The sequence below is a fragment of the Lemur catta genome, chromosome 5, assembly GCF_020740605.2.
Source record: "Lemur catta isolate mLemCat1 chromosome 5, mLemCat1.pri, whole genome shotgun sequence".
Lineage (NCBI taxonomy): Eukaryota > Metazoa > Chordata > Mammalia > Primates > Lemuridae > Lemur > Lemur catta.
Genome location: NC_059132.1, coordinates 110264936 through 110292214, shown reverse-complemented (window position 1 = coordinate 110292214; position 27279 = coordinate 110264936). Strand labels below are relative to the sequence as shown.

General features: G+C 37.1%; 1 protein-coding gene across 1 annotated transcript in view; it reads left to right on the top strand.

Annotated features, from left to right (window-relative positions):
* The first annotated feature begins 7090 nt into the window (after nt 1-7090).
* The window catches only part of GALNTL6 (polypeptide N-acetylgalactosaminyltransferase like 6), an 819656-nt gene continuing 799467 nt past the window's right edge, over nt 7091-27279 (top strand). Inside the window, exons 1-2 of the mRNA XM_045552501.1 lie at nt 7091-7566; nt 7974-8280. Of these exons, the coding sequence (XP_045408457.1) occupies nt 8143-8280 (138 nt within the window). The 5' untranslated portion in view covers nt 7091-7566; nt 7974-8142. The remainder of the gene's footprint in view (nt 7567-7973; nt 8281-27279) is intronic.

The following is a 27279-nucleotide window of genomic DNA, read 5'->3' as shown; positions in this document are numbered from 1 at the left end:
AGTTTGAGAGGCTTATATGCCTAAGTTTAAAATCAATTGTGTCTTAGTTTCACAAACAGAAGAAAATAATTTAAATTCCCATAAACTAGTAATGTTTGGAATCTTTTCATTTTCTTTTGATAATTAGTTTCAGAGACAATTATGCCTGTTTAGCACAAAATTAACTACACTCTGCTCTGGTCATTAAGCGCTTAACATAATTATGTTAATTAAAACTTTACTATCAGATTTTCTGTAGAGATCATCTTTTCTAGTGTCAAAATTGCTGCTTTTGACTGTTGTTGATGCTGTTAACTTTTCTACTTCCTAATGGGATAAAGAAATTTTACAACTGCTAATCCAGTGAGGATTTTCTACCTTCATCCTTTTTGGTGTATCAGCTTCATTTGATGAAGGTGATCACTCCCTCCTCTTTGAGACAGTTTCTTCATTGGACATCATTTGGCCACACTGGCCAGGACTACTACTTCTCATGGTCTTTTGCTGCTTTCTCCTTGTCTCCTCAAGCTCTTTTTGTTGAGTACCTTTGCGGTTCTTTTATCTATCTGCACTCACTTCCTTGCTATTCTCATTCTCTTTTATGGCTTTAAGTACTCCAAGGACTTCAACATTTATATCTCTGATGTAGATTCCACGCAGCCTCTACTCCTGCCAAATCCAAAGTCTTATATCCAAACGCTTATTTGACATTCCCACTATTAGGCATGCAAATTCAGTAATTCCAGAATGAAAGACTTGCTCTTTCCCTTTGTACTTATTTTTCCCAAAGTCTTCCTATCTTGGTAAAAGACAAATCCAATCTTGCTAGTGCTTGGACCAAAACCTTGAAGTATCTGGGGCCCTCTCTCTCACGTCCCAATTCCTTCCAACAATTATTCAATGAGTTTTATGGTCAGAATATTCTGAGGACTGTCCAGCCACTTTTCATCCTCTTATACTCTTATGTAAGATACCATCGTCTCCAGATGATTGCGACTAGTCTCTCCTTCCTTCCTATCTACTTGACAATCTATTTCCTCCATGGCTGCCAGGATGATCTTGTTAAAAAGTAAATCAGATCATATTAGTCTCTAATCAAGTCCTTTCAATGGCTTCCCACCTCACTGAGACTAAAATCCAAAATCTCTATAATAGATCATCATATCGGAAATGGCTCCCAACCCGTGACCCCTTAACTAATATAGGTCCATTATTCTCTCCATTCAATGCACTCTTTTCCGGAGCAACTATCTTCCCTGTTATTACTAAAATAATAAGGAGGAGAAAATATGTTTACTATTCATTAAGTGGAAGCAGATCATCATAAAGATCTTCATCCTCTGTCTTCATGTCGAGTGGGCTGAGGAGGAGGAGGAAGAGGTGGTGCTGATCTTGCTGTCTCAGGGTGGCAGAGGCAGAAGAAGATCTGCATATAAGTGGACCTGTGCATTTCAAACCCGTGTTGTTCAAGAGTCAATTGAACACCACTCTACTTTTCAACATTTCCTATCCCTCTACCCTGCCTTATTTTTCTCCATGTCTTTCATTTGTTTGTTTATTTAAACATCGGGTTCCATACTTGTTATGTTTTTGTTGAGGACTGTCTGAAGGCAGGAGTTTTCTGCCTATGGTGTTCGCTATTGTATCTGTAGTGCTTGGGGCATATAAGGTATTCAATACATGTCTTGTTAATTGGAATCAGTATGTCTCAACACGTAATAATAAGCTTAATTTTTTTAGTTTATTTATTTCACACCCACAAATATTGCATCAGAAAAATGATGGATATCCAATATATGTGTGCATGGCATAACTTAATTTTCTTCATTGTCTCTTTCTCAAAAAAGAAAAAGTAAAACATGCCATGTGCTATTCAATGGCTTCTTAGGCATGTTTCACTGGCTTTATTTACATCAATTGTATCCTTTAAAAATTTTCACGTATGGTATTTTGTAGTGAGCTATTATAAAAATATATTCCCTTCAAATTTAACATTAGCTTTATTACCACTTGATGCCATCATTTCAAGAATAATTCAGACTTTTCACTGAAATAAATGAATGGAGTTTACTTGCTCAATACAAATCTCTTAAACGCAAAAGACATGCTAAACTATCTTTTTAAAAAGGTGCAAGTATTTTATATGAAGAGAGAGAAAGTTTAAATCTAAGCTACAAATATGACGTGATCTATATAAAATTACAATCATGAACTAAAAACAGTTATACATTATATAATGTATAAATATAAAGGTATAATTAGTTACATTTTTCATCTCCAGCATAACCTTCTTTATTACATTCCATTAAAAAAAAAAGGAACAGAGAGGCTTCAAGATTATAAAATTAGGCTATCATCTTCCCAAAACTCAGCTTTTTTGTTTAGCTCCTTTAATCTTCTCACCAAAGTAAACATAAAATATGAAAGAAAGAGAGAGAGAGAGAAAGAATTAACACCTTTTATCAAGAAAAAAAATTGTAAGATTTTAGAAACACATGGTATAGTGGTTAACATTATAAAATCTGGAACAAAATGCCTGGGTTTAAGTTCCTGCCCTAGCACTTATTTGGTTTAGATTTTTAAGCTACTATGTGGAGATCTTAACAGAACATACACAATAGTATTACTTAGAAGATTAAAGACAAAGTTTAGGAAATGCTTAGATACATGCCTGATACATAGTAAGTGCTAAATAAGTGTTTGATAACTAAGTAAATAGGGAAAGAAAATATATTAGAATAATATATTAGAAAAATATATAAGAATCAGGGTACATTCTATTGGTTGAGGGAAACATATTTAGAGGTAAATTTGATTACTAAGAGTTTAAACCTCATAAGGTAAAAATCTCGTCCAGTTAGAAAATATTTAGGTCAAGTAGAAATAACCACCTTCTTCTTTCCCTTTTAGCATTTGTCACTTTTTAATTTGTACCACATTTAATTGCAAGCACTTTTTAACTCCCTCATGGTGCTAAAAATCCTGTAAGAATGTTCATGTTTGTATCCTCTGTCCAACAGCACCTGTATATATACAGAATTTGACTCAGGGCTTTTTTGGCAAAGAATTTCAGCAGTAATAGACTGGGTAATGTCACATTTTAATATTTATCTTGTTTCTTTCTACTGTGTAGTGGAAGACATTGAAATTTCAGAAAAAAATTGAAGAAGATTTTGGCAATATGTGTCTTAATTTAATTACAAAAAATAAATTGTATAATTTAAATTTATTTTTATTAAAATTCTTATTGAATACATTCACTTGCCTTTTTCATTGCAGAATTGTTTTTCAAAAACTGAGATAACCTCACCAAACACAGACTAGTAAGAAAGTATCCTAGAAGTTTATCCAGTGTGAAAAGTTTCAAGATTTTTCATATTCCAGAGATCAGAAGTATGGAATGCATCTTCATTCCTAGAGACATTATCTTTATGTGCTACCTGTCTAAGCCTTCTGATAAGAACTTGGAAAATGCTCATATCTAAATGAAAACAAACCTCCCTATTTTAAGATCAAAGATAAAACAAGATATTAATAGTTTCATTAATAAATGACCACATAATCCCTTAGAAATTTAAACAGTGTATATTTCATAACTTAAGAATAACTTAACTCTATTCTTCTCTTATAATATTCTTATTATATTTAATAAATGCTTACCAGTTTGCATATCCCAAAGATTGCTGCCACCGACCTTCTCTTGTGTTTGAAACAAAAGACTTTAGGCATTATTTTTTCAGATGTGAAGCTTGAACCAGTTCACTTGAAAATACTTATTAACATAGCAAAATATGTTTTTCTTTCAAATTACGTTTCATTCATGTCATGTTTTTTACAAAGTATGGTAACAAAAGTGTTTTTACAATAAAATAAAGTCAATTCACTATCCTTATTGCAATTGAATAATTTTACTCAACCCAGTCTATGAAAGCCTTTCCCCAGTACTGCATGCCATCCTGTTTCTGATCTGAGTAGGCCGTCCTTATGAGTCTCGACCTCTGTGCCTTCAAATGTCTAGAGTGGATTCACATCCTTTGCCGAAACTCTGATTGAGATGTCAATTGTACCTCCCTCCTGCACCCCACCCTCGAATTAGGGCTGGTCCTGTGACTGTTCCTGCCTTAAGTGAGTCTGTGCCAATTCTGGGCTTAGCCATTAAGAGGACTTGACAGTTTTTGGGTTGTCCCTGTTGGAATACAAGGCCTTGCGTTGCTCCTGCTTGGATCTTAGCCACCATGTTATCAGAGGCTCAGGCCTTGTGGAGGAGAACTGAGGAGCTCCAATTGCCTGCTGGGAAGTCTTCCTGCTGACAGCCAGTGCTGTAAGGGAGCCGTCTTGGCCCAGAGCCTTCAAACCTGCAGGCACCAGCTGATGTCACAGGAAGTAGAACCACCCAGTTGAGCCCACTGGATGCACAGATTCATCAGAGATTTAGCAAACTAATTGCTGTTTTAAGTCCTCACAGTTTGAAGCAGAGATATAACCAAAGCAACATCCTTCTTCCTCTTTTAAAATAGGGCTTAAGCGTGGGTCAATTTAAGATTAGTGCTAAATAGATTTTTACTTTATTCCAGTTGTCTTTATGCTGCATTTTCAACTAAAGTATATTTTATCGAGGGTCACAGATATTGCTGTATTTGCTTTCCATATGTCCTTATAGCTATCAACACATTACCAGCCACATGAGACTGATAACCTGAGATTGCCAATTGAATCATAACAGAATGGAGGTACAAACAGGGCATAGAAAAGGGGTCTTTTGATAGAAGTCAGATTTTAAAAGACCATGTCTACGTTTACATATATCTGTATACACACACACACACACACACTCATTTATATTGGTATTTAATCTGCATTATCTGAGCAAAGGAATTAATGGTCATCTAGAGTTTTTTTGTTTGTATACTCAACCTAAAATACCAATTTAGTGAGAGGCATTGTTTCATGTTGGTAATTTATACGTGGAACTGTAAAAGAAGACCAGATCAAAGAGAAAAGGGAAATTATGCTGTGAATCAAAAATAAATAAATAAATTTGACAGGAAAAAAAGCTAAAGTGATGGGCTGGAGCTACACTGTAAAAGCAGAGGTGAACATAATAATTTTCTCCTTTCAGTTTCTACCATGTATTTTGCATGCACTTAATTAGGAAAGTAATAGTTATTATATCCATTCACTGTAATGAATAACGTTCTACAAATGGGTACCATATACGAGACCATTTACTAGTATGGTAATAATGAAAAACAATTCAACTCAGCATCTTGGGTTTAACAAATAGAATGATAACATGTCTATTTCTCATCCAGGACTTTCTTTTTTAAGATATGGAGAAACTGGTATTATTTGAAATGTATGGGATTTTATTTTTTTAAATGCAAACACTTTTGAGTTCCTTACATTTTAAATTAATAGCTCTACTGATAAGTCAAAAAATAACCAGTATTTTAAAACAATTCTCCAAGTTCCTTTTCTTGAGGGCCAATCATCCCAGGAAAACTCTCCCTGCTGTGTGGCTTCCCAGAATTTATATTTCTATGTTTCAGAACTGCATTTGCTTGGAGAGAAAAGGGTTAGAAAATAAGGCAAAGTACAAAAGGCATGGTGTATGTGTGTGGGTGGTGGCAGCCAGGCATTGAGTCCCTCGCTCTGTAGCTCTGCAGATTCTTAAGTTGCACTTGTGTAAAATTTAAAGGTAATTGGCCTATATATAAAGGACACATTAAAAAATTTTTTTAAATGTGTTTTTATACTGTTTTGAAATGCAAGCGATTCACAAAAACAAATATTACAGCATAAAGCTTTATTCATGCGGTCATACAGGTGTTCTATGTTGTTCAAGTACATTTTAAAATTATAACGTGAAGAGTTTAAGGTATAAGTCTTCACACTCAGGTCTGTGTCTTTCTCAACTGAGACACCAGAGCGAGAGAGTGGAAAGGGGAGGGAGGGGTGGGGGAGAAGAAGAGTGGGGAGGGACAGAGATGGGGAAGAGGAGGGAAAAATAAGGTAGCGAGAAATCACCATCAGAAGTCCACCGTCCCACCTACCCCAAGCATGTCTATTTCAAGTATGTGAGCTTATCTAGGTTGCAACAAAGAGGTAGCCGAGGTGCGTGTGTTGCTGGCTGAGACAGGCTGCTACAGTCTGCACTGCATGCGTGTCTGTCGCCTCCTCTAAGTCCCCATCCTTCCGGAGTTGTGGGCTCTCCGTCCGATAGCGCCCGGCGCACGGTGCTAGGCGCGCTGGTCCCGCGGAGAGGCTGCCGCAGGTTCGTGCGTGTGCGGGCCGGGGCGCCGGGGCTCGGATACGTTGGGGAGGGAGGAGAACCGTCTGCCGGAGACTTACCCGGATCCCCACATTTCCCGGCCCCCACAGAGCAGTGTGCGAGCACAGGTAGCCCTCGCAGCGGCAAGCGGCGCGGCGTGAGCGCGTGCCAGGCGCAGGAGGAGCGGGCGCCGCTGCCAGATCGTGGCCCGGCCCGGCGTTCGCGGACCCACACGGCTGCCTTGGGTCCCCACGCTGTCCTCTAGAACGTGCTGCCTGAGAACGCTGAGCCTGGGCCCTGCCTTACTTCGGGATCCTTTTGCTCCTCCTTCCCCACCACGTACCTGGCCAGAACAGCGGGACACGCGGCCGGGGAACCCCTCGCTGTGGGACCGACCCAGCCCCGGGTCGCCTCCGCCTCCCGCCGCCGCCGCCGCGCCCGGCTCGCCGCGCTCCAGCCGGCACCATGGAGGAGCCCCTGGGCAGCCCGCGCGCCCCCGGCGACGTCTCCCCCAGAATCTCTGGCCTGGCGCCCTCTGGGTGAGACGACTAGGGTGGGGGCTGGCGTCCCTGTCGGTCCCAGGTTGCCCAGAAAAGCCCTGGCTGGGAAAGGAGGATCCGCGTAGGCTGGGAGCTCCACGTCCTCCCCCGGCAGCGTCTTGCCCTCCTCTCCACCCCCGCGTCTGGCTTGTTTATATAGCTTCTGGAAGCTGCGAGGACTCGCCCACCCCTCCAGGCGGCCCGCCCTCCCCTCCCGGCTCGGGCTCCCGCACGTGGTGGGCACCGGCAGCGTCTCCGCGGCAGGCAGGCGACAGCGACGGCGACAGGCGCGGGTGCAGGCGCGGCGCATCGCTGCCCAAGCCCAGCCCAGACTTCGGTTTCGCCGCCCTCCGTCCCCTTCCCGTGAAGCGGAGGTTCCAAGCAGTGCCCTTCGGTGCTGGCGACGCTCCCCGGGGTTCGTTCTGTCGCGGAGAAGAATGGTAACATGAGCGGCGGAGCAGGAGCGCCACCGGGGAAGGGGAGCGGCTGACGGGCAGCGCGCTCGCTTCGCGGAGGATCACGTTCCCGAGGACGCGCGGGGAAGGGACGGCGCGGGGCCTCCGCTCCCTGGCTGCGCTCCGCTGACACCGGCAGCCGCCTCTGCTCGCGTCTCCAGGGTCGCCGAGCCGCCGCCTGCAGGGAGCCTGGAGGCGGCGCGGAGGATCCGGGGCTCGTGGACCTCCCTCCGAACAGGAGTTCTGCCCAGGGTCCGTGTCCCTGGGTCCCCGTGGAGCCCGACGGCACGCGGGCGCCGGGGCGTGTTGAACTTGAGTTCAGGTGGGTTATCCCGAGGGGAGCACAGGAGATGTTCAGGGAAGACGAGGAAGGTGATGCTCCAATGTCATGAGCGGACACTTTTCTTCCTGACACTTGATGGGGCTGAGCCACTTCCTCCCACTCAGTTTTCTCTCCTAACCGGCTCCTCCCAGCCCAGCCCTCCACACCAAAGGGAGAGGGACAAACAAACCAACAAAAACCCCTCCTGTTTCCTTAAGTAGCTAGCATGTGATTGACTTTTTCATAACATATTATTAGTCCATGAAACGCGCATATTTACTCCACTGCTTTATGTTAACGGAGGTCAATAGGCTTAATGATTTCCTCAGTCATTTATTCCTAAGCCAATAGATAATGCCTTCGTCATAGTTTTCTGGGGGGAAAGTAACTGTGCGTTTGTTCTGCAGATGGCCAACTCCCTCTGAATCCTGCAGATTGGTGCTGAGCACGCAACAAAAGTTTGTAGCTTCTCAGTTTCTGGTGCTTCGCAGGGGAGAGGAAAGGACTTTGGCATTAAACACAAGAAGCAGTCAGGGAACCATCTCCTTTAACTTTTTTTCTCTGTTACCATTTGCAATGAAGAGGAAACAGAAGAGATTTCTACAGATGACTTTGTTATTCATGGTGGCTTTAATTTTCCTGCCTAATATTGGTCTCTGGTCCCTGTACAAGGATAAGCACCTGGTGAAGTCTACAGAGCCAGGGGAGCAGCAGGTAAGTACCACTCGGAGAAAGATCACAGGAGGGCTGGTAAGGCAGGCGACCCTGGCACTGGGGCAGGAACAAGCAGGACTAGGATCGCCTTGGGTTTTCTAAGTTTTTACAGAGCTGATGTTACAGGACTGTAGAGACTTTGAGGTTTAGGCAAGTTGTTGTTTTAAGATCGCAGTCAATGATATGGTGAAATGTAAAATAAACTAGGAAAGAAGAGTAAGAGAGGTCAAGAAGAGAAGATAAACTTTCACAGTAGGTCTTAGGTTGATTTTGGCTTGAGGTGGAGGAGAGCTAACTGTGCTTATTTGTGAAGATGGGAGTGGGTTTGGCTCAACTTCAGTTACAGGGATTGGTTTTTGCCTTTCATCTGGTTTGTCTGTATATGTTAAAGTGAATTGGGCCAACTAAATCATTAAAATTGTGAAGTGGTTCTCGAAAGCCAAGTTTTAGTTCTCCGTATTTTGGTTGCAATTTTTACGTGGCAACAGCCTTTTACCCTGTGGAAACTTAGTCTCTCTTTCATTTCTCCTGTTGCTAACTAAGGTGCCAGGGTAGGGTATACAAGAAGAGTTATTAAGAATGGCCATTCAGTTTCACAGTCTGGTGGGTAAGAGTTTGTTGCTAACAGCTTTCCTTCATATTGGAAATATCATGTAGTATGATATGTTTTCTTTCTACTTAGTATATAATCCATTAGTATGAATATGACTTAACATGCATCAAAATAACTGTCGTTCTTAGTGAATAAGGCAAAATATTCTTCACAGAATGTCCATGAAAGTCAATATTTTGCATTCCTTGTTAATAAATAAGACAGCTTCTGTAATTTAACACTAGAATGCAGCCTTCTTTATGATATTAACACTTTTTCAGTTAGTCCTGTGCATCACCTTGGTATATTAATATTCTTAATTTCAAGGGTCATCACCCATGTACACTGTGTTCCTTCCACACATAGAAGATGTTTAAGTAGTTCATTTCTGGGTAACAGCAATGTATATAATGACAAATATTTGTTCTTATATTTCACAAAGTTTTTTTTTTTTTTTACACAGTGAGTGGTGAGTTGTGAAATATATAGTGGTAATCTGCTTTTTTATTATTTCAAGGAGTCATTAACTAGTCTCTAAACTTTAAAGATAACTAGTTGCCTATGGATTTTGAATAGATTGGAATTTTGAGGAAAGATATTGACATAGCGTCATTTAGTTGTTGATTTCTAGCATTCTTTCTAATATACATTTATTTTGGTTGGAAGTATGTTGTGTTTTGCCATCCTAGTGGAAAAAAGATGTGCACTTTGGATGTGAAACTTTTTTTTTTCCTATTTGACACACCTATTTCTTCAATCGTTGATATAAAACAGGATTTTATTGACATTAATAGTCAATACATTATCATGTAATATTTCGATTCCAATGTTGGTAAAATAAAAAAAGCAAAAATATTTTTCCTTGAAATTGGCTAATTCAGTTAACGATAACCAACTGAAGTATTTTCTGATATAGTTAACATAAAACACTAATTAATATTATTAATGAGATCTTTACAACTTTCACATTGGCTCTATTGATTTTGACCCTTAATGAGAAAATTATCCAATGGCATAAAAAAATAAAATGTGGCAATTCAACTCTCTGACTTGTCACTGTAATCTCCAAAACTGTTTCATTGTTTCTGGTTTCTCTGTAGTCCATGTGCTACTTAATTTTGGGTAATAAAATAATGCTATGAAAGGCATGGAATGGCAAAAGAAGCAGCTGTTTCTCAAAGTTTCACATACTGCGGAGTAAATGACTCAGATTGATGGCTATCCTGTGACATTCCAGTTTAATTATCCTGTGTAAAAATTTTGAACCAAATAGGTGAAAAAAGGGTAGCGGTAAGCCCTAAAATGAATGTCAATCTTCTACTTCAGCATTTTTAGCCTAAGTAATGATTTTAAGACTAATACTTTCTTAACAGATAAAAAATAAAGTTAAAAAGGTAGACATTAATTGATCACTTACTTAAAGATAGAATTCATTGTAAAATAGGAAAAGTTAAGTGTTCATTGGTTTTATTTTATTATGAATTATCGTTAGAATGAAAATTAAGATATGTTGTCATCATTATGTAAGTTTTGGATAAGTAAGAGTTAAGTTGTTAATATTGATATTTTGACCAAACAAAAAGTGATCTGAATTAACCATGGTTAATACTGTGATGAAATAGTTTGATGTATCTATATTTCAATAGTAGAAAGTTGGCTAAATACACAGGTTTTCAACTGAAACATATAATTTTATTTTTGGGTAATGTGTTATTTAAATTTAGCAATTTGTTTTACAAAGACATTTTCATGGTTAATTGCTAAGTGTTCTCCAGAAACCTTTTATTACTATATTTCTCTCCAAGTTGTAAAATGTGGAGAGTAAGGACAATGTGCTGATTGACGCATTGACAGCAATAAGTACTGAAGCTGTTCAAAACCAGTCACGTGCCCAAATGAGTGAACTATTTTCATAGCAGTTATGTGTGTAACAGCCAGCAGTTCTAGTTTTAAGTGTGGCATGGCAGTGGTCCCAGGAGTTGAAAGGCCTGCACTATTTTAAATAATTTCAGTATAACAGCAGGTTACAGGGAAATAGTTTAATTTATGGAAATTTAAAATTATGGAAGGGCTAATCTTTTTTAAATACTCTTAATTTGTATTTTAGCAGATCACATGACTAATAGTTTTCCCACTTACTATTCATAATAAATTGTATTTATGATGCAACCTGTGATTAAGGGAGATGAAACAGAAAACACTGATAAAAACTGTGTGTATTAATTTTCATAGTTTAGTATTTAACATATATTGTTCTCAAGTCTATACTATTCCAGATTAATTGTAGTTTTTGTAGTTTAAATTTAAAAGTAATATTTATGATAATTTTGCATAATATTTAAACATTTGCCCCATCTATGATGCAGAAAATGAAATAAATGAAGTGAAATATCCCAAATTGTTCATCTAAAAGTTTTTCTTTTTCCTTTTCCTGAATAAAACCAAAGAGGATTGATAAAATAGTTTTAATAACACAATACAATTGGAAAAGATTTTTTATTGTTTGGGCTCTCAAAAACTGAAATCAATTACTGAAATACATATTAAATTTTGAGATTTTTGAGGTTTTATAAAATTTTTAAATATTTTAAATATTTTAAATTTTTTATTTGGATGTTATTACATTATCATAATTGTGATGTGTTATTTTCAATTGACTTTATTTTGTCTTTTTTGTTATTGGTATGATATAAACATCTCCTTTATGTTACTAGAAATATATGCATATATTAAAAAATCTATTGATAGTGAATATGATATTGAGCTTAGAATGATTGCTGTATGATTTTTGTAAAGTAGTTCTTAATTTCATTTTTCTTTTTAAAGATTTGAAATGCTACTCTTCTCTGGTTTTAGCTATATTTGAATTAAAGCCCAGTTACATATTTAGGTCTTAATTAAGCTGTTCATTAGGATGATCTACGGAAAAATGCAGTATGTTAGAACAAAACTACTACATCCAGTATATCTCTCTTCTTAATGTATATCTCTCTTCTTATATGCATGTGCACATAAAAAATGCTACCTCAAAACACTTTTTCTTAAATATATTAAAGAGATTATCCAAAATATTTTTAAAAAGGAACTATAGTACTTTAGCAGTTAACTTGGAAATAATATGAGTTATAGAAATAATTCAAGAATATGAAGAGGACTTTGTAATTTTTGAAATAAAAATGAGGGTTGAAATTCTAGAATTTTAAGTCAGAGAATCAGAATTGTTCAGAATGATTTTAGAAGCTTATATTTGGCCTGGATTTTCTATGACAAAAAACTAGGCCCTCTGTGTCACTTTGAAATTGTGGAACCTTCTTGTTTCTTTGAATTTCAGGATTTCTATTTATAAAACAGGGCTATTCGTGTTTGTCACATAACAAGATGCATAAAGTCCTGAGAGATCACACCTTAGATATGGAAAATATCATGAGGTACTGCTTTGTTTTCATCAGGTTTACGTGCGAACTGTGTTTGACAAATGTGTGACTTCACCTCCATTAAAAAAAAATATCTCTCCTCAAAGAGATTCCTCAGAATCTTTGTCTAATTCTTCTAATATCAATCAGCTCCACACTTCAGAGGGAGTCTTCTTTTTGGCCAAGAACATTTTTTTCTGTGGCATTTTAAACTTGTTTTATAACATGAAAAAATATCAGATAATTGGTACCCAGTGTATGCAACCTGTCTTATGCTTTTTTTTTTTTTTTTCTTTTTTTGGGTCATGCTGATCACTAAAGCTGTGAAGTATGTCTGTGTTCCTTTTCCAGCAAACACCTCAGATACTGGAAGACCTAAGGGCAGGAGAAAAAAAAAAAACCAAGATTTTCTCTTCTTGCACTCAGGATGGTACATTATCAACAAATTGGATGTGAAATGATGCATTAGTTTGAGCCACAGTGTTTTAATTAGCTAAGATGGAAGGTTTACATTAGGGTTTTAAAGGACCTTTTCTTCAATTTATGGAAAATCCATCCAGAATCACTACAGGATGGCCCCACACAGACCACTGTAACAAGTGTCTTAATTATTTGCTGTGACCTAGTGGATCGCTACATGATTAGTTCATCACATTACCCCGTGGGAGACAGAGTGTGAAACACAGTCTTCTGTTCACAAGCTGGTACAAAATGAGATAGATTTTTTTTTTCTCCCCCTCCCTTCATTTCTGAGTTGGTCAAATTGTGCTGAATCAACTAACCTTCTATAAGTTTCTCCTGTAAAAGAAACCCAATCAAGTTGGAATATATAGGGAAAGGGTAAGAAAGACTGAGTAATTGAAGTAGTATAGAGAAAAGGATTGAGTAATTGTTGTTTGGTTTTTTTATTAAGTTTGTCAGGAGAAGCCATGTCTTCCTAAAGGAGACAACTTTTAAGAAGTTTGCAAGCATGCCTCTCCCTATAAAATTTTTATACAGACGAACGGCAGCTAAGAGACATGAAAAATAACCTTAATGGAGGAAATAAAAATTAAAGTTAGGAAAAGATACTATGTGATTTAAGTGACATAAAGAATCAGATGTGGATATGTTTTGTGCATGATACATTCCCATTTCTCCCTTGCTTGGCTTGCGTATCCTTCAGATCCTTAAAACTGTCTGGAAGAGTATATTCTTCCCTTTCATATTTTTATTCTTTGCTAAACATGTTTGTGTAGTGTTTACAGAATTACTGTTGTGGAACCAAAGGTACAAATGTGCAAAGAATTAGGAGGTTCTGAATGTGACAGTAAAGGTAAAGACAGACCATCCTAAATATTACTCTCCTTATAACTTCCACCTGCTTTACCATACAGCCAAAAATTCCTAAATTATCTCAATTATTGTAATGCATGAATGGACAACAAGAAAAACAACATAGTAAAAACCATGTGTGCTATGGGAATATGTATTTAGATAGGCATCTATAAAAATATATATGTATGTACAGGTTGAAAAGCATCCATGAAAGTTCAACCCATGATGACCACCAGCATTCTTCACTAATATGCTAATTTCTATTACTACTGAATCAACAAATTGCCATCAGAAAGAGGGTGAAAAAATAAAAGTTTATTTAGGATTCATGATGAATTCAAGGTAAAACACATTAACCTTTTTTCCAACTTTTCTACTTCCAGTGTGGTAGGAAAAAATGTGAGCTGGACTTGCAGTACTCTCAAATTCAATGTATTTATTTCACATATTAACACACATGCACATGCACGTACACCCACATACTAGGTCTCTTAATGAAAAATTAGATCTATCCAACTGTTTAATTTTCCACATATTTATAATTTCTGGAACTTCTTGCCTTTTCCATTGCTTTGAATCTACAATAAGCTGTTAGTCAAATTTGAAGCACCATTTCAATATTATTACTTTAATTCTAGGAAAGTATGGAAAAAGATAAAGAAAATGCATCTGTCTCCAGAAGTGATTATATCTATTTAGTAAGTTTGAGAATCACAATAAAGATTTATCTTGTTAGAGTTGCAGATTATAAATAGAATAACTCATTGTTATAGTGTAATGTAATGAACATTATCATGGTTGCTGTAGAATACGGTGGCGGCTACCGACCTTCGACCCTCTGTTGTAAGGAGTGGTGATGTCTCAATGAGGACTGAGAAGGCTAACTCTGAATTATTTTCAGTACTCAAATACTCATGGGCTATTATTTCAGTAATTGAAATCTAGAAAGCCAGAGACAATTATTATAATAATTTTGAACATTTTTATTATATGAAAAAGACCAAATTGTGAGGGTTGGCTTTGGAATCAGATTATCTGCCTTCAAATTCTGTCTCTAGTACTTGTCACGTTGTGACATTTAACAATTCATGGATCTTCCCCAGATGAGTTTTCTTACAAGTAGAATGGGGATGACAATACCTCTCTTGTGGTGTTATGGTGAGGATTAAATGCTTGGCATCTTAAACAGCATATAACCGGGCTTAGCAGGTATAAATTATTGTTATACCTAAGTATTTATAAGCAATAATTGCCTTTAACAAGGTAATTAATGTTTGTTTAATAAATATTTACAGATGGTTTCTTTTTTAGAGGCACTGTCAAGACAGCACAGGAGAACAATGCCACTGAAATGTTGAATGTAGCAGGGAGGACTGTTGGATAAACAAATAGGATTTATAAAAGGACTTTTTTCATAATTTTTTGGTCTAATTCTTAAGGATAGGTTGTTAATTTCATTTATTTTTATATTATTATTTATTGCAAAACATGAAATTGTTTTATATATCATTGAAAATTCTTCAAAATTGAAGCTTTTAATAGAAGAGAGAAAAAAGAAGCAATAGTTCTTTGTAGTGACTACCCTCATTTCCTATGAAAATAAAGCCCATGCCTCACTTCTTCTCTACGCTAATTACAAATAAGAATCTCAGACCTACTTTTGTTGTTGTTGTTTAGATTTTGGTCATAAGATGGATTGGATTATTCTGAAGAAAAAAAGTTAAAAAGTGGAATAGAAGCTATTGAAATTTGGCTACTTTATAGAATTACTATTCTTTTCAGTAGACTTAGGGGGCAGATAAAGCATATTGCAAGTGGCCATTCTTAATTTTCTAAATGATGAATTAGAAAGATAAAACTGATATTCACAAAACAAAGAAATAAGCACTGCACAATAGAATGTCCTATGTGTATGATGGGTATTTAAAAAGGGAGAGGATGATATAGTCTCTGTACCCATTACACAGGCTTCATTGTTATGGGGGAAAGAGTGACCTGCATCTTGTTCTAAAAAGTAGACAGAGTTAGGAGAGTAGGGTAAGGGAAGTTCAGATACTTCAAGTTCATATGCTGGCCTCACCTCTTACAGAAACATATGATCTTGGACACGGCACTTACCATCTTTGAACCTCAGTGCCTCATATGGAAACAGATTGCCTCCTAAAAGGATAGCTCAGAGAACAAATTGTATTTATATATGTGCATTGCTTGGCACAGAGTAAATAATAAGCAAAGCTTAACAAATAGCAGTCTATACCTTTTTCTGAGTTTTTAGAACATCCTCTGAAGGTAGTAAATAAGTTTAAATATTGTGTAAACCTAATAAAATACAATAAAACATGTAAATTATACCACTATCAATTTGTCTGTTTATTGTTGATAAAATATGTTTTGGTTATGCAATATATGTGTAATACTGTGCTAGACCCTGAGGGAAATTAAGTAATGAAGCCATAAATTTGTTTTCATTAGCTTACAATCTACTAGTTAAGAAAGACACATACAAGCCTATAATATGTGCATGAAATTGTTTTTGTAAGAAATACATGCTCAAATTATTTAAAGTTTAAAAGAAGAAGAAAATATGTCAGTTATTATGTGATATTTCTATGTGGTCCCATTCAAACTGCTTTCTGTGTATTTACTATTTAATCTTCCAACAATTCATTGCGATAGACTGTTCTACATAAGTATGTACAACTAAGGAAGGCACAAAGTCAAAATCTGGGCTCACGCACTCTGGATTCATGGAAAGAGAAAATGATTAGCAGCAGTCACAGTAGTGTAGGTTAAGGCAAGTAAAGGCTTCGAAAATGTCGTTCAGTTTGGTGATTTGTTCCTGGTACCCTCTTGATTTTAGTTACACACAGTTGTAGAGATTTAAACAATGGTAAAAGATTAAATAATAAGATGAAAATACAACTAAGAAAACTTATATTTTTAAAACAGTTAAGAGATACTGGTACGGTCAGCTTTGACGTCAGTGTCTGAATGTGGGGTCCTGTGGGTAGGGGACAAAGGAAGCCAGAAGAAGGCCGGTATACTGAGAGACGGAGAAGGTGATCCCCAAGAAGGATGGAGATAGTCTGGAGAAGTAAGGCACAGGGAGAAAAGCCACAAAGGCTGTCATGTTCTAAAAGGTAAATTTAGAGCCTGTGCTTTTAATGGTTTGAGTGTTCTTCCTGTGGGGGAGGTCTGGAATTGTTCCCTTGCAATTAATTATCTTACTAATTTACAGAGGTAATTAAACATTTGTGAAATATTCTATAAAGTATGAGCCATTGTAAATATATCATAAATGTGTTAGCTCTATAGATGATAGGTAATTAGATGTTTATTATATATCATCCTGTAATAAAGATTGAAGATTATATTTAATAATACTGAATGGAGATGTCATGAAGTCACACAACTGCCTTGTCAATAAGTCAGCAATGTACCTGTCAAAATAAATGCAATGACCAGATATGCAGAGTGAAGGAAAAAATAAGAGTGTACTTAGGAAATAGTATAGTAAGTGGGGATAGATGGAGGGTGTTATTTATTGTAAGGATGATAATAGTCAGTTGCCCAAAATTCAAGATAATATATGGATAATAAAAATAATAAAATGATTATAATAAAAACAACAATAAAAGGAAAAGTAAAAGTCAAGATAATAATAAACTTTAAGGTAACATTTATTGAGCTCCTAACATGTGCCACGCAACATATGAAGCTACTTTTAAGTCCTCACAACTAATCCATGGTATATGTAATATTACCATCCTGCATTATAAATGCAAAGAGACTTTTTTAAAAACTTGTCAAGAACACAAGTGATTTATTTTACTAATATCAAGTGTTGATATTATATAAAGTTCACCATATAATACAAGTACCTTGGAAATACCTTAGATCACTGCAACACAAGAAATTATATAAGAACTCAACCCTGAAAGGCAATATGCACGATGGTTAAAGGTATGGACACTAAAGCCAGACTGCCCAGTCTTATTAATAGTTCCAGTTCTATTACTTAACTAGCTGTGTGATCTTGGGCAAGTTACTTATCTTCTCTGTGCCTTAGATTTTCTATTTCTAAAATGGGTATAAAAATAGTATCTCCTTGATTGAGTTGTTATAAAGGTTAAATAAGTTAATATGCATAAAATGCTTAGAAAATTGGACTGAACATAGTAAGTAATTTAAAATGTTACCTATTATTACCTGTTAGAATTCTAGAAAATTGAGATTGGAAAAACAGGAAAAGCATGTTCCTACAATCTTTCTCCCATGACCCATCATGAATATGATTCCCTTTTAAAAAATTTTTTGCATTTTTCAAAGGATTTATAAAAAGTGTTTCGAGCACCTTTAAGTTCTTTTTCCTTTCACTTTTTTATTCTTCAGTAGCCTACACAGAATATAATATAGTACTTAGTTTAAAAGTCTTTATAATTTGAACTGAGGGCTCTTACGGCCCTACATGTCAGAAGCAAATAAGATTTCAACAGAAAATTTAGCTCTTCCCAGAAAATGCAATCAGCAACCAATGCTATTTTGATGACGTTTTCCCTCATATTTTTAGTTCTGTTCTCTCTACATGGTGTTAATTTCTGAATGTGTATTCTGCCCTCAGGGAAAAAACCAATCTTTTCTAAATTGTGTCATTAAATCAGTCTAAACTTCCAAAGAGGATTATCTAAAATGTCTTTAGGGTTGCATATTTTATTATTTTATATAACTTGAGTTTTCACATTATTGTTCTGGTTGCTTCCAACAGTAGGGTAGAATTGGAAAAGTCCAGAATGGTGCTGCCAGAGACCATAGTTGGGTAACCTGACAAAGTGCTATCTCACTCCCTCTTCTGGTGCTTCCAAGAAAGGAGCTGGCTGGAAAGACAGGAATGGAAGGCTGTGTAAAACGAGGCGGTGAGGGGAGATAAAAATGCTTCTATTCCCCAGCTGAGTGAATTTTATTATTTTTTAGATAGGCTAACAGAACAGTGTCAGATTAACAACTATGTAATGGGACTGTCCCCCTCTAACTTCTGTGCAAACTATTAACCTTTCTTTCACAAGCTAAAGCAAATTACATTTTTTTAGAAGATTCTCAGCATTCTAAGACAAAGAACTTCAGTTCTAATATTTGAAATACAGAGAGAAAAATAAGCATCAGGAAGGTCAGGGGATAATTTTCAAGAAAGTATAGAAATATAAGCAACTGTCACTTTATACCTCTTCCCTCCTTCCTCTTCCCTGCTCAGACTTCTTTTCCCCTTTTCCCTTTGAAAATTTCCTGAAAGACAAATTTCACATGGGGATTGATTTGGTCCATTATTAGCCCAATGAATGGAGGAAAGACTAGAGACATTTTAAAAACTTGAGTCTTTTACATCATAAAATAGGTTCTGTCGAACCTAATTGCATTTCCAGCTATTGAAATGTTTGATGTGAGAAATATTTCTTAACTCACACAGCTGCTGTTGCTCTTTGTTGTTGCTTTGTTTGTAATGCTAGGAGCTGTCACTTTATTCCAAACTATGTAGTTGGAAAGTAAATATTGCTTAATTGTGTCACCTCCACAGAAACAATCTTTTATAAGTTAAAACTACAAACTGGCACAGTAAAACCTGAACTACTAGAAAAGAGTAGTACATTTTTCTACTCAGCTCTCTTTCTTGTTTTCCGAAGCTGCTTTTTCCAACCTTCTTTCTCTTCTCAAATCCCCCATGCCACCACCTCTTTCATCATGCTCAGCAGATAGACTTGCCTCATTCTTCACTGTAAGTATAGAATTTTCATGTTGGGAGAGCCAAGACTTCATGTCATAAAATCAGAAAAAGCACCCGCATTTGCATGGGTATTTTCCCAGTTCTCACTTGCCTCCTGTTACTATGGAAAAATGTCCCTTGCTTTAGGATAAATATGGAACCTCTCTTTAGACTATGAATCACAACTTTCTTTAGGAACTTTCATATATATTTTTTTCTTCTCATTCATTTATTTTCAGCCTTTTTCTCTTGAATCATCCTGCACATTAACATTTAAACTTGTTTAGGTCTCTCCACTATTGGAAGGGTGAGGAGATTAAAAGCAAAACAAAGGAAATGCCTCTGGGTGCCGCATAACATTGGAGCTGCTGTCCTCTCTCCTCTTAATAACCAAAAGATGTGTCTTATTCCTGACTTTCCACTTCTTCCCACCTCCTAAGTGGAGGCTGAATCCAACTCCTGTTAATCTACATCTACCTCTTTCACCACTATCTTCAGCAATCTCTCGGTAGTTATTCCAGAAGCACTTCCCATTAGGCACATTACTTGACAGAAATTATCTAAACACTCTCTTCTACCTACAACAATCTTCGTCATCTGAGAAGAAGAGGTGGTGGGGAGGAAGACACGAAGAGTGATGAGATTGGAAAAAGCAGCTTTGGAAAACAGAAAAGAGAGCAGGATAGGAAAACACAGGGTGATTCTTTGCTGGGAATGCAGGCCACACTGTGCACACTCCTGTTTTACTCTTCTGTCCCCACCACCCTTCTCAATCACCACCCATTCACAAAGGCATTTACCAGTGTCCTTTACAGACTCCTACTTCAGTACTTTCCCTAAAAGTATTACATTCTCTGGGGTCCGTACAATGACTACGTTTCGTTCTGCACTCTCACAGTTGGGGCATTGCACACAGCCTCTCGGGATTTGAGTTATCAAATTTAAGCTGACGGCTCCCAAGTTGTTATCTCTAATCCAGATGTCTCTCCCAACAGTATGAACCACATACAAACCTGACATCTAGAAACAGATATTTTAAACTTTAGATGTCTGAAATTAAATACATCTTTCCCATTCTCTCCCTACACCTGTTCTCCTTCCATGTCTCTCATCTAAAGGAAGTACACCAGCGTCTATCCCAGCACGCAAGGCTGGAAGTTGATCGTTGTCATCAGCGCCTTCATTATCTTTATTCTCAGGTTCAACTGATTGCTGGGGACAGCTGACCCTTGAACAACGTGGTTTGAACTGCAGGGGTCCACTTATATGTGGATGTTTTTCAATAAGTACATTGGAAAAATTTTTGAAGATTTGCCTGAGAATTTGAAAAAACTAGATGGTAGGCTAGACAAACCATCTAGCCTAGAAATATTGAAAAAAATCAAGAAAAAGTTAGGTCATAAATGCATAAAATATATGTAGATGCTAGTCTTTTTTATCATTTACTTCCATAAAATATACACAAATCTATTATGAAAAGTTAAAATTTATCAACACTTACGCACACAAACACAGAGGATACATGGCACCATTCTCAGTCAAAAGAAATTTAAACAAATGTGAAGATGCAGTATTGAATTATAACTGCATAAAATTAACTATAGTGCATATTATACTGTAATCATAATTTTGTAGCCACTTCCTGTGCTGTTACAGTGAGCTCAAGTGTCGGGAGTATCTGCTCAAAATGCTGTGTTGAGCTAATCATCTCCGAGTGAGAAGTTCATCTCTCCAGTAAATTGCGAATCACAGTAAAAAGTGATCTCTTGGGGTGCTGCTGGGCTTTTCATCGTGTTTAGAGCAATACCATAAACCTTGAATAACACAATGGGATCCAATGAAGTGCCACTAGCCATGCTGGAAGTGCTCCCAAGAAGCAGAGAAAAGTCATGACATTACAAGAAAAAGTTGAATTTCTTGTTACAAACCGTAGATTGAGGTCGGCAGCTGCAGGTGCTGCCATTTCAGACAGAGGATTCATCTTGTAAACAGATATCGTAAACTTATGGCATCAATAAATGTACTGTAAATGTATTTTCTCTTCTTTATGATTTTCCTAACAACATTTTGTTTTCTCTAGCTTACTTTTAAGAATACAGTATATAACACATATAACATACCAAGTATGTGTTGATTAACCGTTTATGTTATCATTAAGGCTTCTGCTCAGCAGTAGGCTATTACTAGTTAAGTTTTTGGGGAGTGAAAATCATACAAGAATGATGGCGCAAGCCTGTAGTCCCAGCTTCCAGGGAGGCTGAGTCAGGAGGATTGTGTGAGCCCAGGAGTTGGAGGTTGCAAAGAGCTGTGATGAAGCCACTGCACTCTAGCCAGGGTGACAGAGCGAGACTCTGTCTCACAGAAAAAAAAAATTATATGAGGATTTTCAACTATGCCAAGGGTCAGCACCTGTAGGGCCTGTGTTGGTCAACTGTACTAGCAATTTTCCTACAATGTCCCTCTTGCATCAACATCTCCTTTTCTTCCTTGCCATTGCCCTGGTTGGGATCAGCTTAAACACTGCACTGGATTTCTAGGAGAGACTCTCAACATGATACACCTGCCTCCAGCCTTCCGCAAGTCCACACTCTGAGCAGCCAGAGTTGCTTATACCATGTGCTCACTGGAGCAGGCTACAGCCATTCTGAAACGCAGTCCTCAGACTCTTATACCTTCAGATACGAGTTGGAATTCTTTAACACAGCTTACCGAAACTCTTCTTGCTGTGTGCCTATGCCTAACTGCTCACTACTTCACGGCTAAGACTCCCTAAGCTCCAAACACTTTGAGCTTGAGTTTCCTGAGAGTGTCATATTTATTCCTTCAGGAATTTGCATGTATTTTATCTTCAGTCTTGACTGGATAATTTCTACTTTTCCTTCAAGCTTTTTCTGGGAAACTTTCCCTGACCTTGCATGCTTGGGTTGAATACCTTTCCTAAGTGTTATACTAGGTCTTCTTATGCTCTTAAAATGGCACTCATCAGTCTGTACATCAGCTATCTGCTTAGGTAGTTTATTCTCCACTAATCAGCAAGTTTCTTAAACTTGGTTCTTGGTAGGATGGTGGCCCCTAAGAAAGAATGTCCAAGTATTAATGCCTCAAACCTGTGAATGTTGTCATCTTGGGAAGAAGGGTTATTGCAAATGTAATTAAAGATCTTGAAATGTAGAGATCATTCTAGATTACCTGCCCTAAATTATAGGCCCTAAGTCCAATCACAAGTGTTCTTATAAAAGACACGCAGGGGAGTTTTGATGGATAGAAAAGGAGACGGAAGAGGAAGACGGGATGTGAGGGGAGGCAGAGACAGGAGTGACGCAGCCGTCAGTCAGCACAGACAGAGGAGCAGGCAACGTGGCAGCAGAGGCAGGGGTCGGCGGGGTGTGGCCACCAGCCAAGGAACTCAAGCAACGCCAGCAGCCACCGGAGCTGGAAGAGGCAAGAAAAGATTCTCTTCTAGAGTCTCCAGAGGCAGGGAAACCCTGCCAACACTTTGAGTTCATATTTCTGGCCTCCAGAACTGTGTAAATAAATTTCTGTGGTGTTAAGCTACCCAGTTTGTGGCAAGCTTGTATAGCAGCAGGGTACGAATACAGGGTATGAACAGGGTATGAATACAGTTAGGAATTGCTTGTGTTTTTCCACTTGTTCGTCCCACTGCCTAGCATTAGCTGACCACAATTTAGGCACTTGATAGATATTTCTTGCAAGAATGAAGTGTCATCAATCTGAGTTGTCTTCTATGCATTGACCTTATTTGAGCTGAGCTATAGGTATACAAACAAATAAGTATGTGCAACCCAAATATTAGCAAGGTACATACCCAGGTATTACTAAGCAAATATGAACATGAGATGGTAAACTCTTGTCATACTCATGAAGTAATGTCCCATTTACATGTTTTTGTTATGTCAACCTCATCCTGACTATGCTATTCTGTCAAGACATGACTGATCCTGACACTGAACATAACAATGAGATTTCATCAAACATAGACACCTGCATACGCTATAGAAGACACATATGACTCCAGTAACTTTTTTGAAAAGAAGGCAGTCACATGCAAACAAGTCAATGATATGACAAAGAGTAAAATATAATCGTTGACTCTGCTCTTTCTCTAATTATGGCACCCCTGTAGTATAACTTTTACTATAACACGTGTAGGCACAATATGTGTCCACATTTAAATAGCTACCATGGCAACTGAGGAGAGGTTTATTTTTGAAACTTTATTAATCCGTAAAAAACTTGTAGTTGAGTTCATTAATACAGCCTTCACAGGACCACTAAGCAGCACACTTAATTAAAAGAAATACTTCTGCAAGTACAGACTGATGTATTTCAAGGGGTGAATGCTTCAGGCCTTAAACTTTCTATTTGTTTGGTTCTCCAGCGCAAATTCCCCTTTGAACAGCCTCCCTTTTTCTGAGAAAGTCTACCTTGATTTACCCAGGTTTATGTTAATTAGCAGTCATGTAACAGGAGTGTGGAAGCAAAGGAGAGAAAGGGAGAGAATTCAAGGGTAAAACATACGAAAGAGATTAGGAAAAACTGGAGGAACTAGAAAAGGTGCGACAGGCTTTATTTGGTAGAGGCATATTAAATGCAGTGTCTTAGGGGAAAATGTCTTACTGTTCTGATAATTAAATAGCATTGTGTTTGATGAGACGATTCCACAACTTTCTTCATGATTGCCAAATTACTTTAAGCACATTAATTATATCTCCTCTTGTTTGTACTAGTATTATGGTCAGCTTTGAATTTTTGAACTTTTCATTCTGACATTTCTATCTACTAATTACCTAGCTTTGACCATATTTTTATTTCAGTTGCTTTTGTCTTCATCTCAAAAGTGTATAAAATGATTTTGAATAAAAGAAAGTTTATTGGCTGTGTTCAGCTTTAAAAAGATGTGCAGAAATATTACAGAGAATTGTTTAAATTGCATCTTTCCCCCTAATGTTATCAGCTCAAGGGCATTCATTAGTGAAAGTATCTTTACAAATATTCTTATAATTAAACAAAAATTATATATGCCATTACACATTGTCTTGTGTCAATATTTCTATGCTAAAATGTAACTTTCTTAATGCTGTTACCTAAAAAAATATGTATAGGTGTTGTGTTAATCATTAAAAGAAAATATGTGCATTCATTTTTAAGCAATTTGCCTGATTTGAACACTAAAGAAGTACTTTTCTTATTTATTCTATTTTGTATGGTTTTGCATTGCTTCTCCAAGTATCTCCAATTACATATTTCTACTTATTTGACACACATCTGTCCTTGTCAGTGATCTTATGGTAATATATTTGCTCTGGATGAATAATCAATTTATATATCATTCATGCAGTTATATACAAATGCTAATTTCCTGTAATATTTCTTCATGTAAAATATTTTCATTTTCTGATGAAACGTATAAATTATGATGAAAATTTTTTTAAGGAATATACTTTTAAAAAAGCTTCACTCAAATACAGCAATCAAATACAGGCATACCTCGAAGAAATGCCAGTTTGGTTCCAGACCAGCACAATAAAGCGAATATCAGAATAAAGCAAGTCACATGAATGTTTTGGTTTCCCAGCGCATATAAACGTTATGTGTACACTATACTATAGTCTATTAAGTGGTCAATAATATTATTTCCAAACAATTTACATATTTTAATTAAACATGTTATTGCTAAAAAATGCTAAAATTATCTGAGCCTTCACTGAGTCATTATCTTTTTGCTTATAGAGGGTCTTGCCTTGATGTTGGCTGCAGACTGACCAGGGTGGTGGCTGCTGAAGGTTCAGGTGGCTGTGGCAATGTCCTGAAAAAGACAACAATGAAGTTTGCCACATCAACTGACTCTTCCTTTCACAAGATTTCTCTGTAGCATGAGATACTGTTTGATAGCATTTTACCTACAGAACTTCTTTCAAAATTGAAGTTATTCCTCTCCAAGCTTGCCACTGATGTATTAACTAAGTTTATGTGATGTTCTAAATCCTTTTTTGCCCTTTCAACAATGTTCACAGCATCTTCTCTAGGAATAGATTCCATCTCAAGAAACCACTTTCTTCACTCACCCACAAGAAGCAACTGCTGATCTATCCAAGTTTTATCATGAGATTGCAACAATACAGTCACATCTTCAAGTGCCACTGTTGTGTTAGCAGGCATGAAAACAACATTAATCTCCTTGTACATCATTATCCAGGCTCTTGGGTGACCAGCTTTACTGTCAATTAGCAGTAATATTTTGAAAGGAATCTTTTTTCTGAGAAGTAGGTCTCAACAGGGTGCTTAAAATATTCAGTAAATCATGCTGTAAAGGGATGCACTGTCATCCAGGCTTTGTTGTTCCATTTATAGAGCACAGTCAGAACAGATTTAGTATAATTCTTAAGGGTCCTAGAGTTTTGAAATAGTAAATGACCATTGGTTTCAACTCAAAGTCATCAGCTGCATTAACCCCTGGCAAAAGACTCAACCTGTGTTTTGAAGCTTTGAAGTGAACGTTGAATTCTCTCTAGCTATGAAAGTCCTAGACTGGCATCTCCTCCAATAGAAGGCTATATTGTGTACATTGAAAATTCATTGTTTAGTGTAGCCATATCCATAACTTTCCTCAGCTAGATCTTATGGGTAGCTTGCTGCAGCTTCTACATCAGCACTTGCTGCTTTACTTCGCAATTTTATTTTATGGAAATGGCTTCTTTCTTTAAACTTCATGAATCAACCTCTGCTAGCTTCCAAATTTTCTTCTGCAGCTTCCTCATCTTTCTCAGCCTTCACAGAATTGAGGAGAGTTAAGACCTTGCTCTGGATTAGGCTTTGGTTTAAGTGTATGTTGTAGCTAGTTTGGCCTTCTAGCCAGACCATTAAGGGTTTTGCCATATCAGAGATAAGGCTGTTTGACTTTCTTAACATTTGTGTATTAACCGGAGTAGCACTTTTAATTTCCTTTAAGAACTTCTCCTTTGCATTCAAAACTTGGCTAACTGCTTGGCACAAGAGGCCTAGCTTTTGGCATATCTCAGCTTTCAACATGCCTTCCTAAGCTTAATTATTTCTAGCTTTTGATTTAAAATAGGAGACATGTGACTCTTCCTTTCACTTGAAAGGAAGTCATTGTAGAATTATTAATTAGCCTAATTGCAATATTATTGTGTCTCAGGGAATAGAGAGGCACAAGGAGAGGGAGAGATATAGGGCACATCTGGTCAGTGGAGCAGTGAGAACACAATACTTATCAGTTAAGTTTCTGTTATATGGGTATGGTGCAGTTCGTGACACCCCAAAATAATTACCAAAGTAACATCAAAAATCATTGATCACAAGTCACCATCAGGGATATAATAATAATGAAAAATTTGAAACACTGTGAGAATTAATGAAATGTGACACAAAGAGAAAAGGTGAGCACATGATGTTGGAGAACTGGTGCCGATAGAATTGATCAACACAGGCTTGCCACAAACCTTCAATTTGTAAAAAGCATAACAAAGTGAACCATAATAAAATGAGGCACGTCTGTATTTGCTACAGATATTTGCCATTTTAAAATTTTTTTTTATTTCAGCATATTACTGGGGTACAGATGTTTAGGTTACATATATTGCCTTTGCCCCACCCGAGTCAGAGCTTCATCCCCAGGACTGTGCACACCACCCCCATTAGGTGTGAATATACTCATCTCTTCTTCCTCCTCCCACCTACCCGACACCCAGTGAATGTTACTACTGTATGTGCACTTAAGTGTTGATCAGTTAATACCAATTTGACATTTTTAATGTAAAATATTAGTCTATATATTTTTCAGTTTTATGCTTTTTATTCTTTTTTGCAACTCAAACTTTAATTTGAATATGTCTATTAATTTACATTTATTTATCTCATAAATCAATTTATTTCATGTTTTA